The sequence below is a fragment of the Leptonychotes weddellii genome, chromosome 9 (assembly GCF_054177405.1).
Source record: "Leptonychotes weddellii isolate Sample4059 chromosome 9, ASM5417740v2, whole genome shotgun sequence".
In the NCBI taxonomy this organism is placed as follows: Eukaryota; Metazoa; Chordata; class Mammalia; order Carnivora; family Phocidae; genus Leptonychotes; species Leptonychotes weddellii.
Genome location: NC_138377.1, coordinates 13,009,429 through 13,036,010, shown reverse-complemented (window position 1 = coordinate 13,036,010; position 26,582 = coordinate 13,009,429). Strand labels below are relative to the sequence as shown.

At 35.4% G+C, this 26,582-nt stretch overlaps 1 protein-coding gene across 3 annotated transcripts in view; it reads right to left on the bottom strand.

Annotated features, from left to right (window-relative positions):
- EML5 (EMAP like 5) overlaps nucleotides 1-26,582 on the bottom strand; it is a 159,060-nt gene that overhangs the window by 74,353 nt on the left and 58,125 nt on the right. For all 3 annotated transcript variants that reach the window (XM_081830082.1, XM_081830084.1, XM_081830083.1), the window contains 9 exons: nucleotides 21,226-21,482; nucleotides 19,920-20,129; nucleotides 13,065-13,232; nucleotides 12,287-12,393; nucleotides 11,831-11,949; nucleotides 10,335-10,521; nucleotides 4,205-4,310; nucleotides 2,609-2,702; nucleotides 1,348-1,448 (listed from right to left, as the gene is read on the bottom strand). In XM_081830082.1, coding sequence (XP_081686208.1) covers nucleotides 1,348-1,448; nucleotides 2,609-2,702; nucleotides 4,205-4,310; nucleotides 10,335-10,521; nucleotides 11,831-11,949; nucleotides 12,287-12,393; nucleotides 13,065-13,232; nucleotides 19,920-20,129; nucleotides 21,226-21,482 — 1,349 coding nt within the window. The remainder of the gene's footprint in view (nucleotides 1-1,347; nucleotides 1,449-2,608; nucleotides 2,703-4,204; nucleotides 4,311-10,334; nucleotides 10,522-11,830; nucleotides 11,950-12,286; nucleotides 12,394-13,064; nucleotides 13,233-19,919; nucleotides 20,130-21,225; nucleotides 21,483-26,582) is intronic.

The following is a 26,582-nucleotide window of genomic DNA, read 5'->3' as shown; positions in this document are numbered from 1 at the left end:
AGAGCCCCAGATGTAAGGAAGGTTGAAAGGCACATCAAAGTTTTAACATTTATCTTTATGGTTCAGTTTCAGGTCTACTATGACTAATCAAACTTAAGAAAAAAAGTCATTCAATTGTAAATCTCTTCATTCTAAGGCTATTTACTTCCATTGTCTCTTATTTCAAAGAAATTTATAGGCTTTTTTTTTTTTTTCAAGACAGAAATAATAAGCATTACTTGCTTGGTATTTGCAATTCTAGATAAATAAGGTATTCTAAAATTTTATTTAAATATATGGGAATAAAAATGTGAAAATACTTTTTTACTTTGTAAACGTATATACACTATGATCTGATGAGTTTGTGATAAAGTATTAAATCCAAGTGTGAAAATCAATTCATGTTCTATGTAGTTTACAATTTGAAAGAAACTTGAACTTGGGAAATGTCTTCACTAAAACTATTGTTATTTATGTTTTACTTCTTCCTATATTTGTGTATTTTATCTGAAAGGTTTAAGTATGCTGAGACTTTGATATCAAACTGGTGGAATTTATAAGTGTACTATTTTATTTAGAAAAGAGACATTTTTTATTTTAAAATATGAACTTCCACAGCTCCTAATCTACAGTTACAAATGACTAGTTATACAACATTCCGTTTCTGTATCATTTTATAGCATAAAAGAACTTTTACAAAATTTTTCATTTTCAGTTTATACTAAAAAACATGTCTTATAACAGAAGAAGAAAGGAGTCTGGATATCACTTGATTAATCTCCTAAGTTAAACACTTTTTAAAAAAAGATTTTATTTATTTATTTGAGAGAGGAAGGGGAATGTGCAGGGGGAGGGAGAAGCAGACTCCCTGCTAAGCAGGGAGCCCAAAGCGGGGCTCAATCCCAGGACCCAAGACCATGACCTGAGTTGAAGGCAGATGCTTAACCTACTGAGCCACCCAGGTGCCCCAAGCTAAACCCTTTTGAAAATATGAATACTACATTAATGTAATCAATAAATAACAATAAAATCAACCTTACATTTGTTTAAAATATATCAAGACAGTTGTGAATCACTTGAAAAAACAAATATTTTGGATAATTTTAGATTTTCATAAACAATAAAAAGGTAACAGAGTATTCTTGTATACTCCTTGCCCAATTCCCCCTAATGTTAACATCCTACATAACTACAGACTAAGAAACCAATGTGTTTGGTGCATTTCTATTAACTGAACTCATTTCACCTGTTTTCCACTAATGTCTCCTTTCTGTTCCAGGACCCAATCTAGAATACTGCACTGCACTTAGCTAAATCACTTTTAAAAGTAATAATTTCTTTCAAAGGAGTAAAAAAGAACTTCCTTACCTGCTCTACGCCAAAATTTCACGTGTTTAATTCCAGCTGTAATTAATTTATCAGGCACGTATGGGTTCATCTTTACAACAAAAATCTTATCTTTACTCCCCCTGAAAAAAATACCAAAATGTTTTAACTCTGAAGATAAATCTCCTATAATAATCTTTTTTTTTTTTTAAAGATTTTATTTATTTATTTGAGAGAGAATGAGAGAGAGAGAGAGAGCACATGAGAGGGGGGAGGGTCAGAGGGAGAAGCAGACTCCTTGCCGAGCAGGGAGCCCGATGCGGGACTCGATCCCGGGACTCCAGGATCATGACCTGAGCCGAAGGCAGTCGCTTAACCAACTGAGCCACCCAGGCGCCCCTCTCCTATAATAATCTTTTGCCTAATAATCCATACCCTATTTTTGATTACTCCATTACTGAAGCCTTCGCCCACTTATCTCTCAGGTTTGGGCTATGTAATCATGCATTTGTACATTTGTTATTTTGTCATAATTTTAATTTAATTCTTCTCAACGTAATCTCCAAACATAGGAAAGTGAGAACTGAACTTCTTTTGGATAGCACCTACTATATAGTACTGTGCATAGGGAACTGTGGCATGAATCAGTTACAGAAAAAATTTTTATAATACTTTTTCACAGCTTAATATAGCCATTCCAAACACAAAGTTCCTCTTAAACTATGTTTTATTTGGCCATTGTCTATGTACTGAAAAAAGCATTTATCTCTATTTTAAAAGTGCTTTAATGTCACACAATAGGATGTTAAAAAAAATAATCTGACACTTGACTATTTCCTCCTTTAAAGCAATTGTTAATATTTTTATTATAAAAATAATACATGCTCATAGTGGAAAATTTAGAAAATGGAAAATGTGACAGAAAATACACATAATCTATAGCTTCTTTATGATATACATGTGTACGTATCATCTGTCACTCAAATATAAGATTTGAGCATTTCCAATGGCTATATCGTAGTTTACTGTACAGAATTCACTTTCCCTATAAATTAAAAGTTTAGATAACAGCTACTTCCAGTGTCTTATTACAGTAAAAGCAGGTTCACAAGGGATAAACCTACTAATGAATTCTTAAATCATTTGTCTTTTTACCATGATTATACTATTTATTCAATGGTAATAAAGACAGCAGCAATTTAAAAAAAAGGTTACGTTTGTTTGATTTCAAAACTGTTTTAACTGAAAAAACTTTTAAGTAATTTCATTATTTTGCCAGTGTGATATCAAGACTTTTCCCCACCTTGCTACTGAAAGTTTCTCTCCTTTCTTCCAGTCCCACAGCACAATAGTGTGGCTATCATCTATTCCAACTGAAGCCAAGCGTTTCCCATCCGCTATAAAAATGAGAGAGAGAGAGAGAGACTGACCATTAACATTCAGAAGATAAAAACCATTCAGTACATATTCTAAAACCACAGCACCATATTTAAAATTGTATAACATGATGTTAAATGTTAAGCATGCACACACATAGCTATAAAAAGAACCAGAATTTGTAAGCAGGGGAAGAATAATTTCTTAAAGCATCTAAATATTGTCAACATCTTTTTTTGACCTTGTTTTCCTTATTTCTCCACCAGAGTAGAATGGAGGGAAGGAGAAAGGTAAGTGGAAAAAAGAGATTTTAAAATGAGAAGGAAAGGAAAATAAAGAAGGAAAGATTTACTTCAATTAAATTTACTGTAAGAACTCTATTGTGATATAGGACTCAGTGATTATGAAAAGTTAACTGAATGAAAAAAGATGTAGGTTACAACCATGTTTCATCATTAATAGGACTGTTTTCAGTTAAGGTCAATTATATTATCAAACAAGTAATGAAGGTGTTGGACAAATGACTGAACTAAGTCAGTCATGCTGACAGCTGTGCACATGTTTACAGGTTGCAAAGGCTCAAACTACAGTTAAACATTTGCCACTCGGCCACTTTTTGCAAACCTCATTTCGTTATCATTACTAGTGATATTGTTCTTGTTGACTCCTTTAGTTTGCCATTAATCTTATTTCTTGACTTTTAGATCCCTAAATGCATATTTATGCTTCCCCCCAATAATTGACTCTCATTTCAGTTAGAGCAGCAGAAAGTACAAATTTACTGTTCCTTAAAATGAAATCCTCTATCAATGGTATTTCTACCCTCTTCCCAATCCACACCCTAGCTTTCATTGTAGCTCTATGTGTATTTGTTAAACTTTTTTTTTAAAAAGATTTTACTGAGAGAGAGAGAGAAAGAGAGAGAGAGAGAGAGCACATGAGCGGGGGGGAGAAAGAGAGGGAGAAGCAGACTCCCCAGGACCCTGAGATCACGACCTGAGCTAAAGTCAGATGCTTAAGCGACTGAGCTACCCAGGTGCCCCTAAACTTTTAAATACACAGCAAAGAGCTAAAATGGTTTGAAATTATTTTTATAAGATAGTTTGGAATTGTCACTTCGTAGAAATGTTATAAAACACATATTTCAATGTTCACCTCTTTCTTTCTTAGCTTTTACCCTAAACATTTTCAGTTTACTCTGTGGCTGTAAAATATTGTGACGTTGGGGTTTGCCCAAAGTGGGAGATACATACCACTAGTGGGTAATTCAGATGGTTTTAGATGTTATGTAGACATTTTTAAATAGAAACATGTTTGTATTAATGGGTATTAAAAATAATACTCATTAAATTATACGCCAGCCAGCAAACCCACACTCTCTGTTTGGTTAGGACTATACACTTGAAAACAACTGTGAAGGTCATAGCTATGTGACAAGTTTAGGTAACACCAATTTACACTATAATGCTATATATCACCTCTGCATTTTGGTCATTCTTACTGAGACAGAAAGCATCCTTACCTGAGAAATCAACAGCACAGACACCATATTGGTGGCAGCCTTTTAATACTGACAATGGTTTAATGGTCTCTGTATCCCATATGTGAATTGAGGGATCCCTACCTACCTACAATAGAAAGAATTACAAAAGTCATACAATTACTTTTCTTATCTATTAAAAGGAAATAAAACAGGAGATTTTACAGTCTTTGTCTTATCTTTACAGGCATTTATCAAATGAAAAATATAAAGCAGATCATATATGTGACTGACATTTCTTTCTTACATTTTTTGAAGTGCTAATGAGGCTAGGCTTACTGTTTCTAGAAATGTGCTATGTGACTCACAAATCTGATCCTATACATCACAATAAAGTTAATGCTTACTGAGTGCCTATAATTGGCTGTGTTCCCATGCTAGATACAATGAGCATAAGACATTCAGGAAAATTTTGCAAACTCATTAGGAAAACAAGATATTTTCAGTTAAATTAGAATATCTGAAACATAGGCTTAATGAAGATGAAAAGATTATAAGGAATTGGAAGAGATGATACTTGACCTGGGCCTTCAGAAGCTCAGTCTCAGATAAAAAGAGAAGCAAGTACATTCTAGGCCAGGATAATGGTATAAACAGAGATACAGAGGGGTTAAAGTACCAAGCACATAAATAAGACTGTGAACAGATGCTATCACTTATGTTTTAACTTGGGTTATATGTTCACTAATATACAGGTAAACTATAATTCGTAATTATTCCTTTAGACTCAAGTGATCACTGTCTTTAACTATGAGGATGAAGACATAGAATAGCTTTGCCTGTAAAGACAACTCCCAAAATAATCAATATAGCTGACAATTATTATTAATTTTGACACTGATTTTATATAAAGACATAACAAATGACAAGACCGCCATCAGCCAATATTTCATTAGGTTTTTCAGCCAAATGTTCCCCGTGATTGTTAAGTTTTCTACTGAACTTCTGCAGAGTGTGGTATTTTTTTTTTTAAAGATTTTATTTATTTATTTGAGAGAGAGAATGAGATAGAGAGAGCATGAGAGAGGGGAGGGTCAGAGGGAGAAGCAGACTCCCTGCTGAGCAGGGAGCCCAGTGCGGGACTCGATCCCAGGACTCCAGGATCACGACCTGAGCCAAAGGCAATCGCTTAACGAACTGAGCCACCCAGATGCCCAAGCATGGTATTTTTGAGAACTTTGCAGTACCATTGTCTCTTGGTTCTCTGATCTCCTGGACTCTTACTACTTAGTTTCCTTTGCAATTTCATCACCTGTCCCTTAAATACAAACTTCCCCAAGATTCTGCCTTTAAAACTCCAGTCTTTTCATTCCACATTTTTGCCTTGGGCTATCTCAGTTCCAGTTTCAATGGTTAAATCAACAAATGACTCCCAAACTCTTCTAATCACTGAACTCTTCTGAATTTTTTTATTTTTTATTTTTTAAAAAGATTTTATTTATTTATTTGACAGAGAGACACAGCGAGAGAGGGAACACAAGCAGGGGGAGGGGGAGAGGGAGATGCAAGCCCCCCGCCGAGCAGGGAGCCCGATGCGGGGCTCGATCCCAGGACCCCGGGATCATGACCTGAGCCGAAGGCAGACGCTTAACGACTGAGCCACCCAGGCGCCCCTTTATTTTTTTTTTTTAAAAGATTTTATTTATTCATTTGACAGAGAGAGAGCACAAGCAGGAGGAGCGGCAGGCAGAGGGAGAGGGAGAAGCAGGCTCTCCGCTGCGCAGGAGCCCGATGCGGGACTCGATCCCAGGACCCTGGGATCATGATCTGAGCCAAAGGCAGACGCTTAACTGACTGAGCCACGCAGGTGGCCCTCTTCTGAATTTAAGACTTACATTTCCAATTGCCTACTGGACATCTCACATGGAAACAATGATGATGATAACAACAAAGGCTAATATTTATGGAGAACTGACTTCTGTCCCAGAAACTTTTCTAAACACTTTACAAGGACTGACTCACTTAACAATCAAAGCAATTCTAGGAGATAGGCACCGATAGTATCCTTATTTTTTTTTTAAAGATTTTATTTATTTGAGAGAGAGAGCACAGAAGAAGAGGGAGAAGCAGACTTTCCAATGAGCAGAGAGGCTGACACAGGGCTTGATCCCAGGACCCCAGGATCATGACCTGAAATGAAGGCACCCGGGCACCCCAGTATCCTTATTTTGAAACAGGCATAGAGAGGCTAGGTAATTTCCCCACAGCTAATATGTGAGGAAGCTTGGATAACACCATGTTCAGTGCTGGTGAAAGTAATAACAGAATGAGTGTTTTTAGAGCCTACTTGGGGCATGTCAGTCAGGGATGAGGGGAGAACGGTGAGGTTAGGCAAGTTTTCAGATATGTTACTTAACCTAAGTCTTAAAAGGAGTAGAAATTAGATAAAGTTGGAGGGTTGAACAGAACTGGAGGGTAAGAATTTTCCAGAGGAGGGAACTAAGGAAAAGATGTGAAGCAGTAGTATACATGGACAAATTCTAAATAGCTCAAAAGGTAGGAGCAGAGTTTACAAGGAGGTAACTGGTAAGAGATAAGGAGTCTATTGGCCTAGGTTAAATGTCTTGAACTGCATGCTAGTGAGCTTACACATTAGCGTAAAAGCTACTAAGAAGAAGAAAATACAGAAGAAAAGAAAGATTATTAGTGGATTGGGGAAATGGTTAGGTGGAAAAATCTGAAGATGTAAGACTAGTTGGTTGGTTATAACAAAAGATTAGAAATCCTGAAGCACAGAATTGCCAGCAGAGATAAGGTAAGATATAAATACAAAATGACAAAGCAGAGATACATTCATGGTAGAGAACTGAACTATATTCAGGGAAAATCTTGGATGTAACTCTGGGACTGACTGGCTATAATGTGTGAGGGAGAACAAGTCAAACTCTAGGGCTTAGGCAACCAGGTTAATACAGCGTCACGTTCTAAGTAGGAAATACAAGGAAAGCTTCACCTCATTTATCTCCATTCTGGACATGCTGAATCTGAGTTACCCATAAGATACCTAAATGAGTATGTTTTTAGTAAATTTTTAGTGAATTGTATATAGACAGTAATTCATCCAGCTCATACTAGATTGTGAGCTCTTGACAGTGGCAGCTAATCTGAATTGTGCTTCCCCATGACATTTACTGCTTTTTAAAAATTTTTTTAATTCAATTAATTAACATATAATGTACTATTGGTTTCAGAGGTACAGGTCTATGATTCATCAGTCTTATATAATACTTAGTGCTCATTACATCACATGCCCTCCTTAATGTCCATCACCCAGTTACCCCATCCCTCCACCCCCTTCCCCTCCAGCAACCCTCAGTTTGTTCCCAATGATTAACAGTCTCTTATGGTTTGTCTCCCTCTCTGGTTTCATCTTATTTTTTCCTCTCTTCCCCTGTGATCCTCTGTTTTGCACCCCAATGTTTACAGCAGCATGTCCACAATAGCCAAACTATGGAAAGAGCCCAGATGTCCATCGACAGAGGAATGGATAAAGAAGATGTGGTATATTATGTATATAGTTTTTTCAACTTTACTGAGATATAATTGGCATATAACATTGCATAAGTTTAAGGTGTACAACCTGTTGATTATATAAATTCTCCTTTTACTGGAGACAGACTCAGCCCAGAGACAGCATAAGAGGAATGTGCAAAGAAACCCTACTCTAAGAATTTTGTCCCATATATACCTTCTCACAGTGTGTCGCCCTTGGAAGCCTAAAACTGCTTTCCTTTGTCCTGTCATTTCTCTACCAGTCTACTGTTTTCTATATATGCTGAAATTCTAAGCCACCATTTTGAGTTACTTGGGTTTAGATTTCTCCAACGTGATGTGCTCTACACCTGTTAATAAACTTTTTGTTTTTCTTTGTTAATTTGTTTTTTTATTAAAGACCCCCGCTGAAAACCTAGGATGTCTAGAGGTAAAGTTTTGCCTCCTCTGCAGTAGGTATCCAGGGATGTCCTGTGGGCATACTTTTTTTTAAATTTTATTATGTTATGTTAATCACCATACATTACATCATTAGTTTTTGATGTAGCGTTCCATGATTCATTGTTTGCGTATAACACCCAGTGCTCCATGCAGAACGTGCCCTCTTTAGTACCCATCACCAGGCTAACCCATCCCCCCCACCCCCCTCCCCTCTGTGAAGACATTTTCGGTTGTCACAACTGGATGGATGCTGTTACTGACATCTAGTGAGTAGATGCCAGGGATGCTGCTAAACATACTACAATACATAGGACTGCATTGTACACAACAATGCAATTATCCTCACAACAAAGAATTATCTGGCCCAAGGGATGCCTGGGTGGTGGTTCAGTTAAGCGGCTGCCTTCGGCTCAGGTCATGATCCCAGGGTCCTGGGATCAAGTCCCGCATCGGGCTCCTTGCTCAGTGGGAGACTGCTTCTCCCTCCACCTGCTTCCCCCTGCTTGTGCGTGCTCTCTCTCTGACCAATAAATAAATAAAATCTTAAAAAAAAAAAAAAAAATTATCTGGCCCAAGATGTCAGTAGTGCCAATGTTAAGAAGCCCTGCTCTATACTTATAACCTTGTATCATGATTTTTCTTGCATGTATGTCTTCTCCTTCAGAATATGAATGCTTACCATGGCAAGAACGTATCTTATTTATCTTTATATTCCCAGCACATTTCCTGGTACACAGCATGTGCTCTATGAATTTTTTCAAGAAATGGAAGAAAGGAGGGAGAAAAAGGAGGGAGGCGAGGAAGGAGAAAGAGAGAGAAAGACCAAGAGGGAGGCACAAACAGAGGGAGGGAAGATGGAAAGAAAAAGGGAAGAGATTTCTCACCTTTCCGGAAAGCTGAATAGAGTAATGCAAGTTGCCCAGCCCTACCTCAATATACCCTAGAAGGTATATTTACACAGTGTTTAAAAAGCCAGACACACTAAGGGAGCTTTAAGCCTTACCATTTATTAGCTGAAAGATCTTTGAGAAAATAATTTCTTCAGACCTAAACTTCCTCATTTGTAAATGGAAATGATTTCACTCTCACAGAGGTGAGGTGAGAGTAAAATACAGTTGTAAAATACAACTGATCTTTGAACAACATGGGGGTTAGGGGGTTCCAACCCCTGCACAGTCAAAAATCCACGTATAACTTTTGACTCTCGAAACACTTAACTATTTTTTTTTAAAGATTTTACTTATTTATTTGAGAGAGAGAGAGCATGGGCAGGGGGGAGGGTTAGAGGGAGAAGCAGACTCCCCGCTGAGCAGGGAGCTGGACATGGGGCTCAATCCCAGGATCCTGGGATCATGACCTGAGCCAAAGGTAGATGCTTAACCGACTGAGCCACCCAGGTGCCCCTCAAAACACTTAACTATTAATAGCCTAACTGTTGACCAGAAGCCTTACCAATAACATAGTCAGTAAACATAATTTTGTAAGTTACATGTATTATATACTAATTATGATAAAGTAAGCTAGAGAAAAGAAAATGTTAAGAAAATCATAAGGAAAACATTTACAGTACTGTAAAAAATCTACATGTAAGTGGAGCCATGGAGTTCAAACTTATGTTGTTAAGGGTCAATCATATATACTAAGAAACTAGTAAAGAGCTTACATATAGAAAGAATATTTATAAATATCACCCTTTTCCTCCTCCTCTAAAAATATCCATATAGAGAAATAGCAGTTAAGACTTTTCCCAGTGTTTTCTATTTCAACATTTCTGCTTTGTACTTTGGTAAACCTTATTAGGTAAATATCATGGCTGTAAAATAAAAAGTCATCCTGTGTGTCACAGAATGTTTGTTAATTTTATTACTTTAGATAATTCAAAGAAACCAGATTTCTAGTCTTTGTTTTCTATGTTCACTCACAAATTTTAAAAAAATATATCCTGACAGAAGACAAGCCAGAGCTCTTAGTTCCAAATAAAAAATAATAATAATCAAAACAATAAAACTCAAAGGAAAAGTGTAGGAAAAAAGTTGGAATAAATTTTATTTGTAATATGAAAATAAAATCCCATTCTAAAGAATTCATTATTCTTCATTTCCTAGAAAACGAAAGATAGATTTTTTTTTTTTTAAAGTGGACTAAACTAACTGTAAATCCAAACAAAGGTCTAACCTACCTGCCCTGTTGCCACATAGTCTTTCAAAGGATGAATGGTCAGGCAGAGAATATCATCATCATGACCCAGGTAAAAGCGCTGTGTGTTCTGCTGTCGATTGTAAATGACACCCACTGCTGCTACATGGTACACAATTTCACCAGTTTGAGTATAAAACAGATTACTTCGACAGTCATAACCTCTGTAACTGAAAATAGAAAACATATCATATAAAATTAACCATAGCCTTTTATCTGGTAAATACAGACTATACAGAGTAGCAGGTACCTTTTAGGTCATTCAATTTCCAGTTTTACAAGATATTAAACAACTAAAACAAAATACAAGTATCTCGAATTCCATAAACTTTTATGAACTTCTCTGATTGCAAATAGCTAAATCCAAGCTATAATAATGAATGAAAAAAGGTGCAGAAAAGTATATATAGTATACTACTATTTGCATAAGTGTATTATTAAATTTGTGTACTATAAAACAAAAATTGATGCTCTTTTACAAATGAAAGGGTATAGAACTGCTCTAGGAGGGTGAAAAATGATGCCTGGGAGGGCAGAGCTGGGAAGATTTTCTTTTCTTTTTTTTTTTTTGAAGATATAATTGGTTTTATTAAAAGATTCATGAATCTGGCAGTCTCCCATCTAGCAAGCAGAGGGGAGCTCTCTGGGAGAAGGATATTCAAACTGTATGCTTTTATACGCATTGTTGAACCATGAGAATATATATTCCAAAAATGTTCAAACAACAATTTAAAAATATTATACACATCCAAAAAAAAAAGCTGAATCTTTTAAAAATGGTCAATACAATTCCATTTGTAGTAACCTTTCTTTGAGCTTCAAAGAAACTCAATGTACAATATGTAACTGCATGGAAATACTGCCTATTTTAACAATGGAGATAAAATATTCTTGCTAAATGAATCCTTTTTTAAATTCCTGAAAGCATTATCAGTCAGGTAAGAAAACGATTACTAGGTAGAAGGGACAGGAAGGGCTGAATTGGAGAATCGTTCTAGGATGAAATGTGAGACTTGTATTGCTGATGTTCTAAGAAAATCCAGAAACCATATTTTACTAAAATTAAAATATAAAAAAAAATACATATAAAAAAATTAAAATATAAAGACCAAATGCAGGCCCCAAAAAAGGTCACAATATAATTCCAAATCAGAATTATTTAGGGGAGATAATAATCTCTTATATTTTACTTACTTTGTTTAAAGAGATCCATGTCTATAAATATTAATACTAAATTTTCATAAGATAAATTATTATAAACACTCATATAGTGCTTATTATGTGCAGGACAATATTCTAAGTCACCACAAACACTGACTTATTTACTCCTCATCAGAACCCTATGAAGTAGGTACTGTTACCTTCATTTTACAGATGGGGAAAGAGGCACAGAGAGATAAAGTGATTTGCTCAAAGTCACACAGCTACTAAATGTGAACCAAGATGCAAACACATAAATGAAAAATAGTTGTTTCATACCCGTGAACAAAGTGTAATCGAATACTATTTCCTGGAGCCCGCTCTCTTCTTTTAGACGTACCACTTTTTTGTTTCTCCTTGTACTGTTCTTTAAGCTGAGGTAGATCTTCTTTGTAAACCTTTAAATAATGTACATGAGTAAAAATACTATTAGAATATAAATAAAGGTGTTCACAAATTCCTAATGTAACTTTCAGACACTTGGTTACTATTGGTCACTAAAGTTTTAACACTTATCTTAAATAGGAAGGTATTTTATGAAATTTCCTTCCTTGGAAATAACAAACTTACATTTTCTATGTATCACACTGACAAATATGTATTCAGTGCTTCACAAAATTCTTATACTTCATAAGAAAATATTTTAAAGAGAATAAATGGGAGTGTACTGTGACAAAAAGCTATAGGCAAACAGAATATAGGCATATTTGAAAATCATGTGATGGTAATAATTACCTGCCGACGATAGGTAAGCTGGGTCTCTTGTTCAATTTCAGAATCCAGCTCTGGAACATCAGACAGATCTGAATCTGATTCATCACTATTAGAGTCAGCCAGACTTTCTGCAGTTTTTAAAAAATGAAACATTACTTGTTTGAAGAACATTCATTTTCAAAACAGCACTGTAAAATTAATGATTAAGAGCTGTGCCAACTGACAGGGTGACAAGCCATAAAACAACAAATGAAATTATCTATTCAAGTGACACAGATGTCAGTAAACTGTACTACAGATTACCTCCCTCTTCACTCACTGCAAACTCAACACTACTTTAAGTTCCTTCACTGGCACCCAGTGGCTGCTACATCAAACTTAAATGTTGGTGCAAACATAAGTGAATATAACCTATAATTAACGTGAAAAATATCTAGAAAATACTATATGCAACAAATGAATTGACATTAATTTTTCTTTGTGAAAAAACCATACATGAAACCTAGATACCTATCTCCCCAAGAATATATTAAATGTTTGTTTTGATAATATAATGGTTTCTTCACTCATTGTTGGGTGGATTAAAATGCATGCAAAAGTACTTTGTATTGCATGCTCTGACATCTGACTCTAAACATATACGCCTAGTATTTTAATTTAAAATTTCCACTAGTAAATTTAAAATTTCCACTATACTGTTAATTGTAAGGCTAGATTACACTTCAATAGTAAAATTGTTACTTTGGGGTTAGTGAAGTTTTTTGACAGAGAAATTCTTTAGGCAGTGTGTACTACTCACCTTGGGGTGCTATGTGAAGAGCATCTTTTAGTTTTCTTTCAGGAATAAATTTCCACTGAAAGACAGAGTGATCTGCTCCACCAATAGAAATAACCCACTGATAGTCATGTGACCACCTGACATTTGTTACGTGAGCCGAATGGCCAATATATTTTTTAAACTTGGCCCCTATAACAAAAATATGCCTTTAAATTGATAAACAAATGCCAACACATGAAAATACCACTTCAAACAACAATTTCTATCCCTGAATCACCAATACATCCTCCCTCCATTATCTTAATTATGATCAAAGGGTAAAAATATTAATTCAAAATTTGTTGAATGAACAAATGAATGAGTCTACATCAAAGGATGTAAATATTTGCTCTGCTGATTCACAATATAATTTGGTAGGAACCACCAGGGTTGTGAGGCATTTTCTAACTGCTTTGAGAAAACCCTGCAGCCACAAAGGCATCAACTATTTCCATATAAGGAAATTTGAATGTTCTGGCCTGAGGTCTTTGGTCCTAAGTGAAACTGAACCAGTCTACTCCACCCCCAGTACTCCTAGTCCTAGCAGCCAGAGGATCCTTTTAAAACTTAAGCCATCAATAAAATACTTTCAAACTTAATACAGCAACATATAAAGAGGAATACACAACATCACCAAAAGGGATTTATGCCAGGAATGCAGGTTGCTTCAATGGTCAAAAATCAATGTAATACACCATATTCATCAAAATAAAATAAGCCCAGTTGTCCCAAAAAACTGTCCCTTATAGTAATTCTTTAAATTTATATGTTTTGTATAATGCTCTTCAACGTAAGTTTGTCTAATGTGTTTCTTCATGATTAGATTCAGATGGTGTGTTTTTTGGCATACGTGATATTGTACCCTTTTGGATACATCATTTCAAGGGGCACAGTTCCATCATTAGTGATGTTAAGTTGTATCATTTGGTTAAGGTGGTATACACCAAATTTCTCTAACTGTAAAGGAACTACCTAACTTTGTGGTTAATTCAAAAAAAAAATCTGTGTGATGACAAGAACCATTTTTGTGGTTCTAAGTTCAGAAAATATTCTCTATATCCTGCTACGATAAACCTGATATTTGGCAACATATACACACCTCTGTTAGAATATACTGGATACAGTAATGTTTGGCTTCATTTTGAGAATGTTTTAAATTTTTAAATTAAGTTATAGAAGTCCTGTCAGGATGACGAAGCTCCATCAATCAAAATCTGGAGATAAACTTTCACATTGGCCATGAATTTAGGGATAGCCATCTTAATCAAAGCATAAAAGATTTGACCAAAACTCATCTAAATTACAATTTGCTGCTTAATAGCAATGCTGTTATTTTAGGAACCAATTTTTTTATGCAGCTTAATAGAAGTAACTTTCTAGATGGGTAACTTGCCACAGTTCACCTAGGAAAGTCTAATAAGGTAAGATTTAGTGCCATCCCTCTATATGAGAATGCATTATTTGCCCATGAAGAGGACTTAGGCTATTACTTTCTTTGATGGGGTCTTTTAAGTACTCTTAGCCACCAGAGAGTCTTAAAAGGTAAAGCCAGAGATTCCAGGAAACCAAATTCCAAGTTTTTAAGATGTACTAACATTGTCATGTTTAGGTACATGACAATGTTAGGTATATGAGCCACTATTCGAATTAACCAAACTGGGCAATAGCCCCAAGAGAGGTGTAAATAATCCTATAAGCCTCTTCCAAATTATATTCTGTGACTTTTTAAAGATCAATCCCTCTCTAAGAAAGAACCAAGGCAGGGCGCCTGGGTGGCTCAGTCGTTAAGCGTCTGCCTCTGGCTCAGGTCAGGATCCCAGGGTCCTGGGATCGAGTCCTGCATCGGGCTCCCTGCTCTGCAGGAGGCCTGCTTCTCCTTTCCCACTCTCCCTGCTTGTGTTCCCTCTCTTGCTGTGTCTCTCTCTGTCAAATAAATAAATAAAAAATCCTTAAAAAAAAAAAAAAAGAACCAAGGCAGCTTAACAAAAAAATTGTAGAATAAGTCTAAGGGAAACCAATTATTTCTAATCAAAGGGACTATTTTAATAATTATCTAATAACCAGAACTGCTTAACTATGATAAACAGATATTTTAAAAGTGAACTAAATGTCACATCTTTCATCAAGTGACTCTGACTCACCAAGACCAAGTATATTGTCCTACATGTCTCCAGAACTCCCTGTGATTACACTTATGACACTGAAAAGTAATGGTCTATTTACTTATTAATTCTTTTTTTTTTTTAAAGATTTTATTTATTTATTTGAGAGAGAGAGACTGAGAGAGAGAGCACATGAGGGGGGGAGGGTCAGAGGGAGAAGCAGACTCCCCGCTGAGCAGGGAGCCTGATGCAGGACTCGATCCAGGGACTCCAGGATCATGACCTGAGCCGAAGGCAGTCGCTTAACCAACTGAGCCACCCAGGCGCCCCTACTTATTAATTCTTGTAATAAACTATAAGCTCCTTAGGACAGGATGGCATCTTGTTTACTCTATATCCCTAGTGCCTGGTATGTAGGAAATATTCATTAAATACCTGAAGAAAGAAAAAGAAAGACAAAGATTACATTTCCCCTTACTATGCCTGTATAGTTGAGTTGGAATACCAGATTGTAGAGGAGGGAAGAAAAGTAGTGAAGGAAATGAGAGGGCATGAACATGACTCCAACCCTTTCAATTATAAAAGGGGACAAAAGTATGATGTGTAAAGAATATTGGAGTTGAAATAAAAAGACTAGAGCTTAAGTGTCAGCTTGATGGCTTAATAGCACAGAAGCTTGAGCACATCACTTAACCTCTCTTGGACTCTATTTCCATCCTAATATAAATTAGGTTATAAGCTCTCCAAGTCCCTTAACTGTGAAAACTCTGGCCCATGACAGGAAATGATAAAAGAACAGTTAAGGCTTAAAAAGTGTGTCATCAAACAACTGGTATCTCAGAGAGAAGATTTATCAAAGCAAGCTAGAATGGTCATAGAAACTTTCCTAATTTAAAGGAGAAGGGGATGATAATTCTTGGTGAGGGTAAAGCAATATACTGAAATATTTGTTTTGATGATCCCCTTTTCTAATTTGTTTTAAAGCATATTTTAACACAAAATTAATATGAGCTAAATCTCTTCAAAAATTATAGCAATATGAAAAAAGATTTTTTCCCATTTATGTTTTAATGAACTTAATCCTTTTTTTTAAGATTTTTTTTTTTTTAAGATTTTATTTATTTATTTGACAGAGAGAGACACAGCGAGAGAGGGAACACAAGCAGGGGGAGTGGGAGAGGGAGAAGCAGGCCTCCCGCGGAGCAGGGAAGCCCCCCCGATGTGGGGCTCGATCCCAGGACCCCGGGACCACAACCCGAGCCGAAGGCAGACGCCCAACCGACTGAGCCACCCAGGCGCCCCTTTTAAGATTTTTTTTTAAATTTTTTTATCGCTTCTTGGCCTTTTGGCTAAGATCAAGTAATTTTTTTTTTTTAAGTAATCTCTACACCCAATGTGGGGCTTGAACTTGCAATCCCAATATCAAGAGTCACATGCTCCTCAGATTGAGCCAGTCAGCCACTCTGACCTTAATACTTCTTTATAAAATATATGAGACTATCTTTCCAACCTTAGTGTAATAATATTTTAAAACACAAAACCGAACTATTTATTAAAAAAAGAGATAAATAGATTCGACTACATTAACAACTGGTCAAGAAAAGACAATAATTATTATAGTAAGTCATTGTGATAATTATAGTAAGTCATAAACTGGGAAAAGACATTTGCAACCCATAAAAATTACAAATCATTTGTATCTAGAGTATTGGAAAAAACTTCAAAAAATTAGTAAAAGAAAACAACTCTATAGAAAAATAGGCTATTAACCTGTATTTGACAAAAGAGGAGAGGAAATGCAGAAAACCAAAAAATAATGGGAAAGATGATCAATCTCATTAGACAAATGTAAATTAAGACCACAAGGTGACATCATTTATACTAATTAGATTTACACAAATTAAAAAGTGTGGCAGTGCCAAGTACTGAAAAGGATGTGGATCAACAGGGTTTTTAAAATGGTATAACTACTTTGGGAAAAAAGTTGGCATTTTCTTATAAATTCTCTATGACCCAGCAATTTCACTCCTAAGTGTACATCTTTGAGAAATTTGCATCTAATAGCAAATGTCCATCATAGGAGAATAAATGCATTAATTATATCATATATCCACAACACAGTATTTTATCACCAGGAAGAATACACTAGAACTACATGCAACAATATGAAAGAATCTTAGAACACAAGTCCTGAGTAAATCTCCAACATAAATATGTTTTTGTTTGATGTTTGTTTTTCCAATGAATTTTCTTATCAAATCTAAAGAAAGGTTTTTATCAAATATAAATTTTCATTTGTCAAGGAGTAGAGAGAAAGTTTTGGCAACTAGTAACAGTGATGGAGGTGTTAGCTTACAGCAACCCTGCCTTCATCTCTCCATCCTCCTGTACTCCCACCTCCTCACCCTTTACCATAGCCCATGTGCTGCTGCCGGGGAAGAGTCTGATTATTTGAGAGAAATTACTGTGAAGAACAAAAGAATTTAGATAGAAAGAGGATAATAATGGGGGAAAAAAGGAGAAGTAATGCTTTGGGCTAGGATTCAAGGGGACTAAATGTGAAAGAGGATCATTCTTATTGAGCTAATCTCATACATTTTGTGTGTGAATTACAATGATTCTACAATATAAGCTACTTCGATTATTTAACTTCCACATTTTGTAAATGTTGCACTTCTTAGAATGTAATGGATATTACTTAAGTAGATATCTAAGATGTACTACTATAGTAGACACACTTTTCCCAAACTTAAGTTGGATCAGTAACACAACTTAATGTATGAAAGAATGTACAACATCATAACTAATGTAAAAGGTAATTTTTCTAGTAATACTAACTTTATGCAAGTATGTGAATTCAATAAACACAGAATCTTAAAATATTTCTAATTCTTTAAAGATGCAGTAGTTATATTCTATCTTGTTTTCCCAATTACTTACACAGTCTCAAGCTAACTCACAAGTGCCTAAAAATAAAAACCCTTACCATAAATTTCTCACAAAAAATAAGGAAAACAATTTATATTCTTGAAGCAGTGACTGAACAATACTAATTTTTCTGAGACTTCAGTAAAATATTCCCACAATTCAGATTACTACACATTTTAAAAATGAAATAAAATTACTGTGCAAGAAAAATACTGTCAATAAACTGCAAAACATAAAAACTGTCAAAAAATCCCATTCACTTGACTAAGAATGCTCGGAAAATTTGTTTTTGCACAGAGTCAGTATATGAAACACTGAGTAGAAGCAATGTCTAAGATTAAGATCATTGTGATCAATCTTACTGAATCTCACACACTTTCTACTAAGCAAGTCTCATTTTGAGTCCTAATAAAATCTGTTGTGCCTAGTGACTCTCATGTCCTGGCTACATGGTGGGATCCAGAAATAGGGTATTTTAATTATTAGAGAATTATCTAGTCTTTATTAACACACTTAGCATTACATATGGATGCAATTTCACATGCAACTAGGAAGCTGACACCCTGCAAGTAGGAATCAACAACATGGCATTAGGTGGCAATATCTGGAATTTACTACTTTATTGTAAAGGCACAAGAGAAATGCTAGCATAGACTTCTGGGAAAATCAGCCCCTTACGTTTGACATCAATGAACTACCTATTTAAATACAACTATTCCAGCTATATTCCCATAATCACCTTTTAATGAAATCACCTTTTAATCATAATCAATTTAACATTCATTCAAAAGCTCTTATCAACAACCAGGTAAAAAAATCACTACTACTTTTGCTACAGATGTTAATGCTCTAGTAATACACTCACTGCACCTAATCTAAAGCTCCATACTATAGGAGAGAATTCTTTGAAAACTAAATCTCAGAAAAAACTTTGCTTTCCCAGAACAGTAAAAAATGCTTTTTTAAAAAAAACAGCTATGATGAGGAGCGTGCCTGGCTGGCTCAGTCAGTAGAGCATGCAACTCTTGATCTCAGGGTTGTGAGTTCAAGCCCCATGTTGGGACAAGTTTACTGAAAAAAAATAAAAAATAAAATGTGTGTCAACCATACTTAACAAAGTAAAAAAAAAAAAGTTTAAAAAAAGCTATAATAAAAATTACTTTGTGCCCTGCTTTATTTTATTTCTGGTTTCTAGAAAACTAATTTCCTGATACTAATTTTGTATCCATAGAATTATTTTAGAACTTATGGACTTGTTATAAACTGACTCAAATACTTTATGGAACAAGGCATGGGATAAATAAATAACTAATATAGCATTTCATTTAATTATCCCTAAGTCTATGAACAGAATGATTAATATCATCATTTAAGAAGAGATCCAAGAAAAAAAGGTGATATAAAAAATGTGTAGAAAATAACCAATAAGACCCCTTATTTTTCTTTCTTTCTTTTTCAGATTTTTTAATTTATTTATTTGACAGAGAGAGACACAGTGAGAGAGGGAACACAAGTAGGGGGAGTGGGAGAGGGAGAAGCAGGCTTCCTGCTGAGCAGAGAGCTGGATAAGGGGCTCGATCCCAGGACTCTGGGACCATGACCTGAGCCAAAGGCAGCCGCTTAACCAACTCAGCCACCCAGGTGCCCCAAGACCCCTTATTTTTCTTACTCTGTCATACAAAGTATACAAATGTCAAAACAATATGTTAAGGATCTAAGCAAAAAACACACCTGTATAAGAAAACCAACCAACCAACCAACAGGTTCTAAACTGTGACCTGAACTTGTATTTTGAAAGAAAAGATACCTTTTCTCAAACAAGGATATCGGAATAATTTTATAATTCCATAGTCATCAGCTGTAACTAAAACTTGGCCAATATAATTTCCATCTACTGAATTTATGTCATTGATATCTGAATACTTGGGCCAAATTCCATTTACTTCAAGGCCTGAAACACATGTCCATGAAGCCCAATGAACACCTTTTATTTCTTCGTTTGTCACTTCTTTTCCTCCTAAAAAGAAATCATAGTCTTAATTAAGAAGTTATTTAATTTTTTCTCAAATATACTGGTAAGTTATAAATACCTGATAAATTATACTGATAACATGGTGAACTCCAAAATTTAAGTATCTTCCTACTACAGTTAAAGGAGAGTATTATGAATAAGTAGGTGAATATGGTAAGGAGAGAAGAAAGTTAAATGCAAGGAATTAAAAAAAAAAAAGCTACTACCAAAATTATACAGAGACACACACAGATTGGATTCTAATACAGCTCACCAGGTTCACTCATGTGGAGAATAAACAACCCTATTAAAATCATGCTAGATTAGTGACAACAGGTAAGCCAGAAGAACAAGTAAAAGCTATATGAAAGTGGCAAATCAGCTATTAAGTAAGAAACCTAAGAAGATGCATGGGTGGGAAAAAAAACTGAAAAGGACCAAGAGGGATGGATGAGCAAGGAATAATACATTAGGGAACTGGACTTTAGGATTCAGTCACTTTTCATTACAAACAGATTATTAATGAAAAACTGTTGGGCAGATGCATTAATTATGTACCTAGTCTTATTAAGTTGTTGGAAAACAGTGACTAATTCATTAAGTATCATACTAAATGACGTTTTTGACATTGCTTTTATTCTTTTAAAAAATCTTTGATGGAAACTGTTTTTCAAATTTAGTTTGTTAGCTATATTATGGATACTCGCAAAATTTATTTGAGGTAACCAAAAAAATCTCAATTTGTGGTCAGACATTTTTAGTAATTATATTTAGTTAATTAGCTCCACCCATAAAAATGGCATTTTGACTTTATAATATACACTAGGACTTTACCAAATACTACTCACTCACATAGCATGGAATTCGACATAAAGTAGGTCTGTCTTAGATCTTCCAAGCAAAGTTTTAATTACAAAGGATTAAAATATAAAGGATTTCAATATAATAGGACAGGCTTATAGAAAGATCACAATGATTAGCTCAGATCTTCTTTAATTTCCTATAATCAAATGTATTTTACATTCTTCTCCTCAAATTCTAAAATATTTTATATAGGCACTAAAAATCTACAAATTACATACAATTTATTAGAAACTTTTACCTGGCATTCTATAAAAAAGTCTTTTCCCATTTCCATCATTTGTCTGTAAATATCTACTGTCTGAGGACCAGTCCAGATGAGTGATGAAACTAAGTGATCCAACACATTCCCCCAATTTTTTATAACGTTGCGCAATGCCGTAGATATCAACTGAGCTGTCATTACATCCAACAGCAAGGTAAGTTCCATCTGGTGAGTATTTTAACTCATGAATCGCCTCCTTCCTATCTTTAATATGTACAACTTCGGTCATATCTCTGCAAACAAAAAATAATAACACATGAAATCAAGTCATTACAGAATTAGTTCAGTTTCAAATGTGTCTAAAATGGCTGGAAGGCTACATCAAGTATTTATAAATCACAAAGCAAATATACATGAGATAAATATTAATTCAGAAACAATTACTTTGTTGAACAAAAATATATGAGGACAACATATGCTGAAAGTAAAGGAAAATGCTGAATTTCAGTTCTTTAATTACTTTAAAGTAGTTTAAAGATTCATTCTAAGTTTCCAGAGTCATATAATAAAGGAGATAAAGTCACAGATTTTTATGATGAAGCTCCTTGGAAATACTGAGTTTATGAAAAATGTATAATTATAAACAGTGATTTTCAAATAAATTTTTGTAATGAGACAAATGTATAAAATTACATTCAGGAAATAAAGTAAAGAGGAATTGATTTGTATTATTTCAGTAACACATTTGAATGCTTATCTTTATATAGCTACACTATTTTTATTTCAACTTCTTCGACCTTTTTTAATACAAATTCTTCCCAATTAGAGACCATGTCAACAGTAAACACTTTTTCACTGATTCCTTATAATTGAGTTTCCAAAATAATACAGGTATTGGTAACAGTCATACAAATGGATAAACACTTAGTTTAACACCACTGAATTTCCAAAGTTGTGAGGAGTTGGTGGGGAGGAGGAGAAGAGGGAGGCAGTGAAGGAGAAGGGGCAGGAGGAAGTAAGAATTCTTATTTCCAATTAGTGTCAGGAACTTTTTTCCATTTAAATTTTGCATTACCCACCTGAAATGCTCCATGTAGATAATTTTTTTTAAAGTTTAAATGGATATTTCTCAATTTTTAAGGTTTCTAAGTGGACAATTTAAAGCAATCAAACTCAATTTTTTTTTTCAGTAACACTAACATTAGTTTTAGTTGTTTTTTAGGCACATGGGATACAAAGATGAACTCATCTTCTGTGAGAGAGGGATAGAAAGTACTGTACTTTACAAGTGATAAAATGTTGTGAGTGCTCAAAAGGTATGTGGGAAATTCTATAAGAAATACTGAAAAGGGTTAACACTAGACTAAGCAGGAAGGGACCAAGGAAGAATGGCATCTATATTTTGAGCATAAAACCTGAGGATCTGGCTAAGAATAAAAGATGAGGAAAGGTTTTCTAAGAAGACGACACAGCATGGACATATGCAAGTATAAGGCACATTTGGAGAATAGTAGATACTACAATGTGGATATAAGACTATGTGGGAAAAGTAGTGACTTGATGGGGTTAAAGAGATAAACTGAAGACAATGTGTGACAGATCTGACGTGTTGCCAAGGAATGTGGGCTCTACCCTGGTGTTAATCATATAAAGTAAGAGATGAAAATCAGCCCCTTAACTACATAAAAGGGGATCAAAACAAGACAAATGAAGAAAAAACCTTTTTTAAAAAAAAAGCTTTCCTGCAACAAACTGAGGGTTGCTGGAGTGGTGGGGATTGGGAGGGATGGGGTGGCTGGGTGATAGACATTGGGGAGGGTATGTGCTATGGTGAGCACTGTGAATTGTGTAAGACTGTTGAATCACAGACCTATACCTCTGAAACAAATAATACATTTTATGTTTAAAAAAAAAAAAAAAAAAGAAGATAGTAGGAAGGGAAAAATGAAGGGGGGGGAAATCGGAGAGGGAGACGAACCAGGAGAGACTATGGACTCTGAAAAACAAACTGAGGGTTCTAGAAGGGAGGGGGGTGGGGGGAGGGGTTAGCCTGGTGATGGGTATTAAAGAGGGCACGTACTGAATGGAGCACTGGGTGTTATACGCAAACAATGAATCATGGAACACTACATCAAAAACTAATGATGTAATGTATGGTGACTAACATAATAAAAAATGTTAAAAAAGTAAAAATAAAAATAAATAAAAAAAATTTTAAAAAAGCTTTCCTGGTCAACATCACTTTTGCCTTAAACCCTGCAACTTACAAGGTTCTCCACCTAAGCACAGACTTGTGCAGTTACTTCTTCTACCTTTCCCAGTGACCCCTTCCTTTACGTTTTAATAAAGTCCACGCATCTGATTTCCCTTTCTCCATATTTAATCCATCCACCTACCCATCCATATCTACAAAGAACAAGATTTTTAAGAAAACATCTAAGGCACTATTTCATAGCTTTTACTTTTTATGCCTTCTTTATTAAAGATTTTATCATTCTAATTTTGTTCACAAACATTAATTTAAATGTTCCCTGAAAATTCTTCAGAACTATTTTGGTATATACATAGCCTTTTTTCTAGAGACTTACTTGCTCCCAAGTAATGAGAGAAATAAGTGTGGTTTATGTCCTTGTTCACCAACACACACACAGGTGCGCACGCACATGTGAACACACACACACAATTCTGATGGACTCTTTTACAGTATGTATTATGCTACTACATCAACATTATGAATTGTGACTATCTTCTCTCATGAAGAAGTTTGACAAACTTATAGGAAAGAAGACTATTAGATGAAAGTGTATTAATTTTTAAAAATTCTCAATTAAGTCTTCTGGAAAACTGATGTGTGAATTCCATGGTTTCTTTAGGAAACAGAGGGAGGCCGTCCAAAGCCTGGGAATATTCATACATTAGCAATTTGTAACACATCACAGAAGTAAAGTACAGTGTTGATCACAGCGTAGAACAGACAATTGTTTGTTAGTGGAGACAGACCAAAGGAAGTAGAATTTAAACTTCATTCTGAGGAATTAATGAGATTTAGCTTAGCAGAAGCCAGGAATTGGGAGGTGAAGGGCCCACGTTCTAACAGAGATGTGCAAGAGCTGACAGCAAGACTGAAGCTCTGCTTGTTGTTAATAAAGTGTAGCTGGACTGACAACAAGCAGAGGGGTTAGAGTGTGAGATGAGTCTGATGAGACAGGCTAAGGGAAAATCATAAAAGGCCTCACAAATCTTAAGATTTTTGGCCTTAATTTATGAGTTTAAGTTAGGGGAGGATGAATCAATTAGATCACTTGTCTGATTTGACAGTAAAAAACAAATCCAGGTAGTATAACAGTAGGATTAAGACTAATTAGAAGGCTATTACAGATGGTGGTTGTTCAGACTTCCAAAAGAAGTGAAATGTTTTAAAATATATAGTATTATAGTCTATACTATTATACTATAAAATATATAGTATATGTTAAAGATATTGTAATTTTAATCTTACAAACATTAATTAAAATGTTTCTGAAAATGAGGCAAGTAAAATCAACAGAATGTGATGGTGATTGGACATGGTGGGTTAGAGAGAGAGGTAACAACCATAATTCCTAGGTTTCCGCTTGGTACAAGAACCTGGACAATGGTGCCATCCCTAGAACAGGGCCCACAGACAGAAGATCAGCCTGGGAGGGAGGATCAGAAGTTCAGTTTTGGAAATGCTGAACTGCAGATGCCTTTGAGACATCCAAGTGATGTTAAATAAACAAATGGATATACACAACTGAAGTTCAGTGGAGAGATCAGGGCCAGAACTAGGTATCTGGGACCATCAGGCTACAGGTGGTAACTGAAGCTGGAGGCAGGATGAGATCACCTAGGGGAAAAACAGAAGAACAGAAAGCCCAGGTCTGAGCTTTAAGGCCCTCCAATACTTACTGGTAGGCAGAAGATAAATTAGCCTATAAAGAAAATGGAAGCAGGAGAAGTTAGCTGAAAAGAGAAAGAGAATTAATATCCAAAGCCTGGGAAGAGAATGCTCTGAGAAGGAACAAGTGGTTAAGGGGGCCATATACTGCTGAGAATCAACCTAGATGCAAAGTGAAAAATGTTTCCTGGCTTTAGTGACAGGGTACTATTAGCAAGAATGTTTCAATGTAAAGATGAAGGCCAAAGCTATACTGCATTGTGGGTATTAAGTCAATAATTGGAAGAAAACAGACAGTAAATTACATAGTTTTTTGAGAATTTTACTGTGAAAGAGTAGAAATGTGATATAACTAGAGGGGATTTAGACTTGAGGTAGGAATTTTAAGACAGGATATACTTGAACATGTTTTTTAATTAATTAATTTTAAGATTTATTTATTCGAGAGAGAGCACGTGAGTGTGGGGGGAGGTGGGAAGAGGGAGAGAGAATCTCAAGCAGACTTGCTGCTGAGTGCAGAGCCCGACAAGGGGCTCGATCCCAGAACCCCAAGATCATGACCTGAGCCATTATCAAGAGTCAGATGCTCAACTGACTGAGCCACCCAGCACCCTACTTGAGCATGTTTTGATAGTGCTCTTTCAGGGGAGGGCTACAGAGGGACAAAAACCTTTGATGTGAAAAAATAATGGACATATACAAAGTTACTTTTTAAAGCCAGGAACAACTTTTGGGACTTAATTATTCCCAAGAAATGGAACAGACAAAATGTAAGTAGGTTGAAAAAAGTTTTTAAATGAATGTATAATCACTTAGGGAAAAAAACTCCTAATCCTTTTGCAGTTAATATAATGTGGTAGTGACACTGTCAGAAAGAGACAAATGGCTAGCTGCTGGTAGAATATGAAATGAAAATGCGGGCACCTAGGTGGCTCAGTCGTTAAGCATCTGCCTTCAGCTCAGGTCATGGTCCTGGGGTCCTGGGATCGAGTCCACATCAGGCTCCCTGTTTGGCGGGAAGCCTGCTTCTCCCTCTCCTGCTTCCCCTGCTTGTGTTCCCTCTCTCGCTGTGTCTCTCTTTATCAAATAAATAAAATCTTTAAAAAAAATAAAAAAATAAAATGAAAATGCTTTTACAACTAAAGTCTATCCCATACTCTTCAGGAAACTTTATTCTATCCCCAGGAAATTTACTAATTGTGCTTATCAAGCTCTTCCACTTAAGTCTTCCTACCTACTTATGAGAATAAATAAGTGACTCTGAGGAGTTTGGTGTGGATAATACCATGCAGCCCAATACAAGTCAAAGTTTTACATATATGAATCTTTTAATTTGAAAAATATTTGCATTTTTTCATTTGATTCCATGATATGTTTAACATAAAATTGGTAACATTGGCAATTGCACTACTGGGTATTTACCCCAAAGATACAAATGTAGGGATCCGAAGGGGAATGTGCACCCCGATGTTTA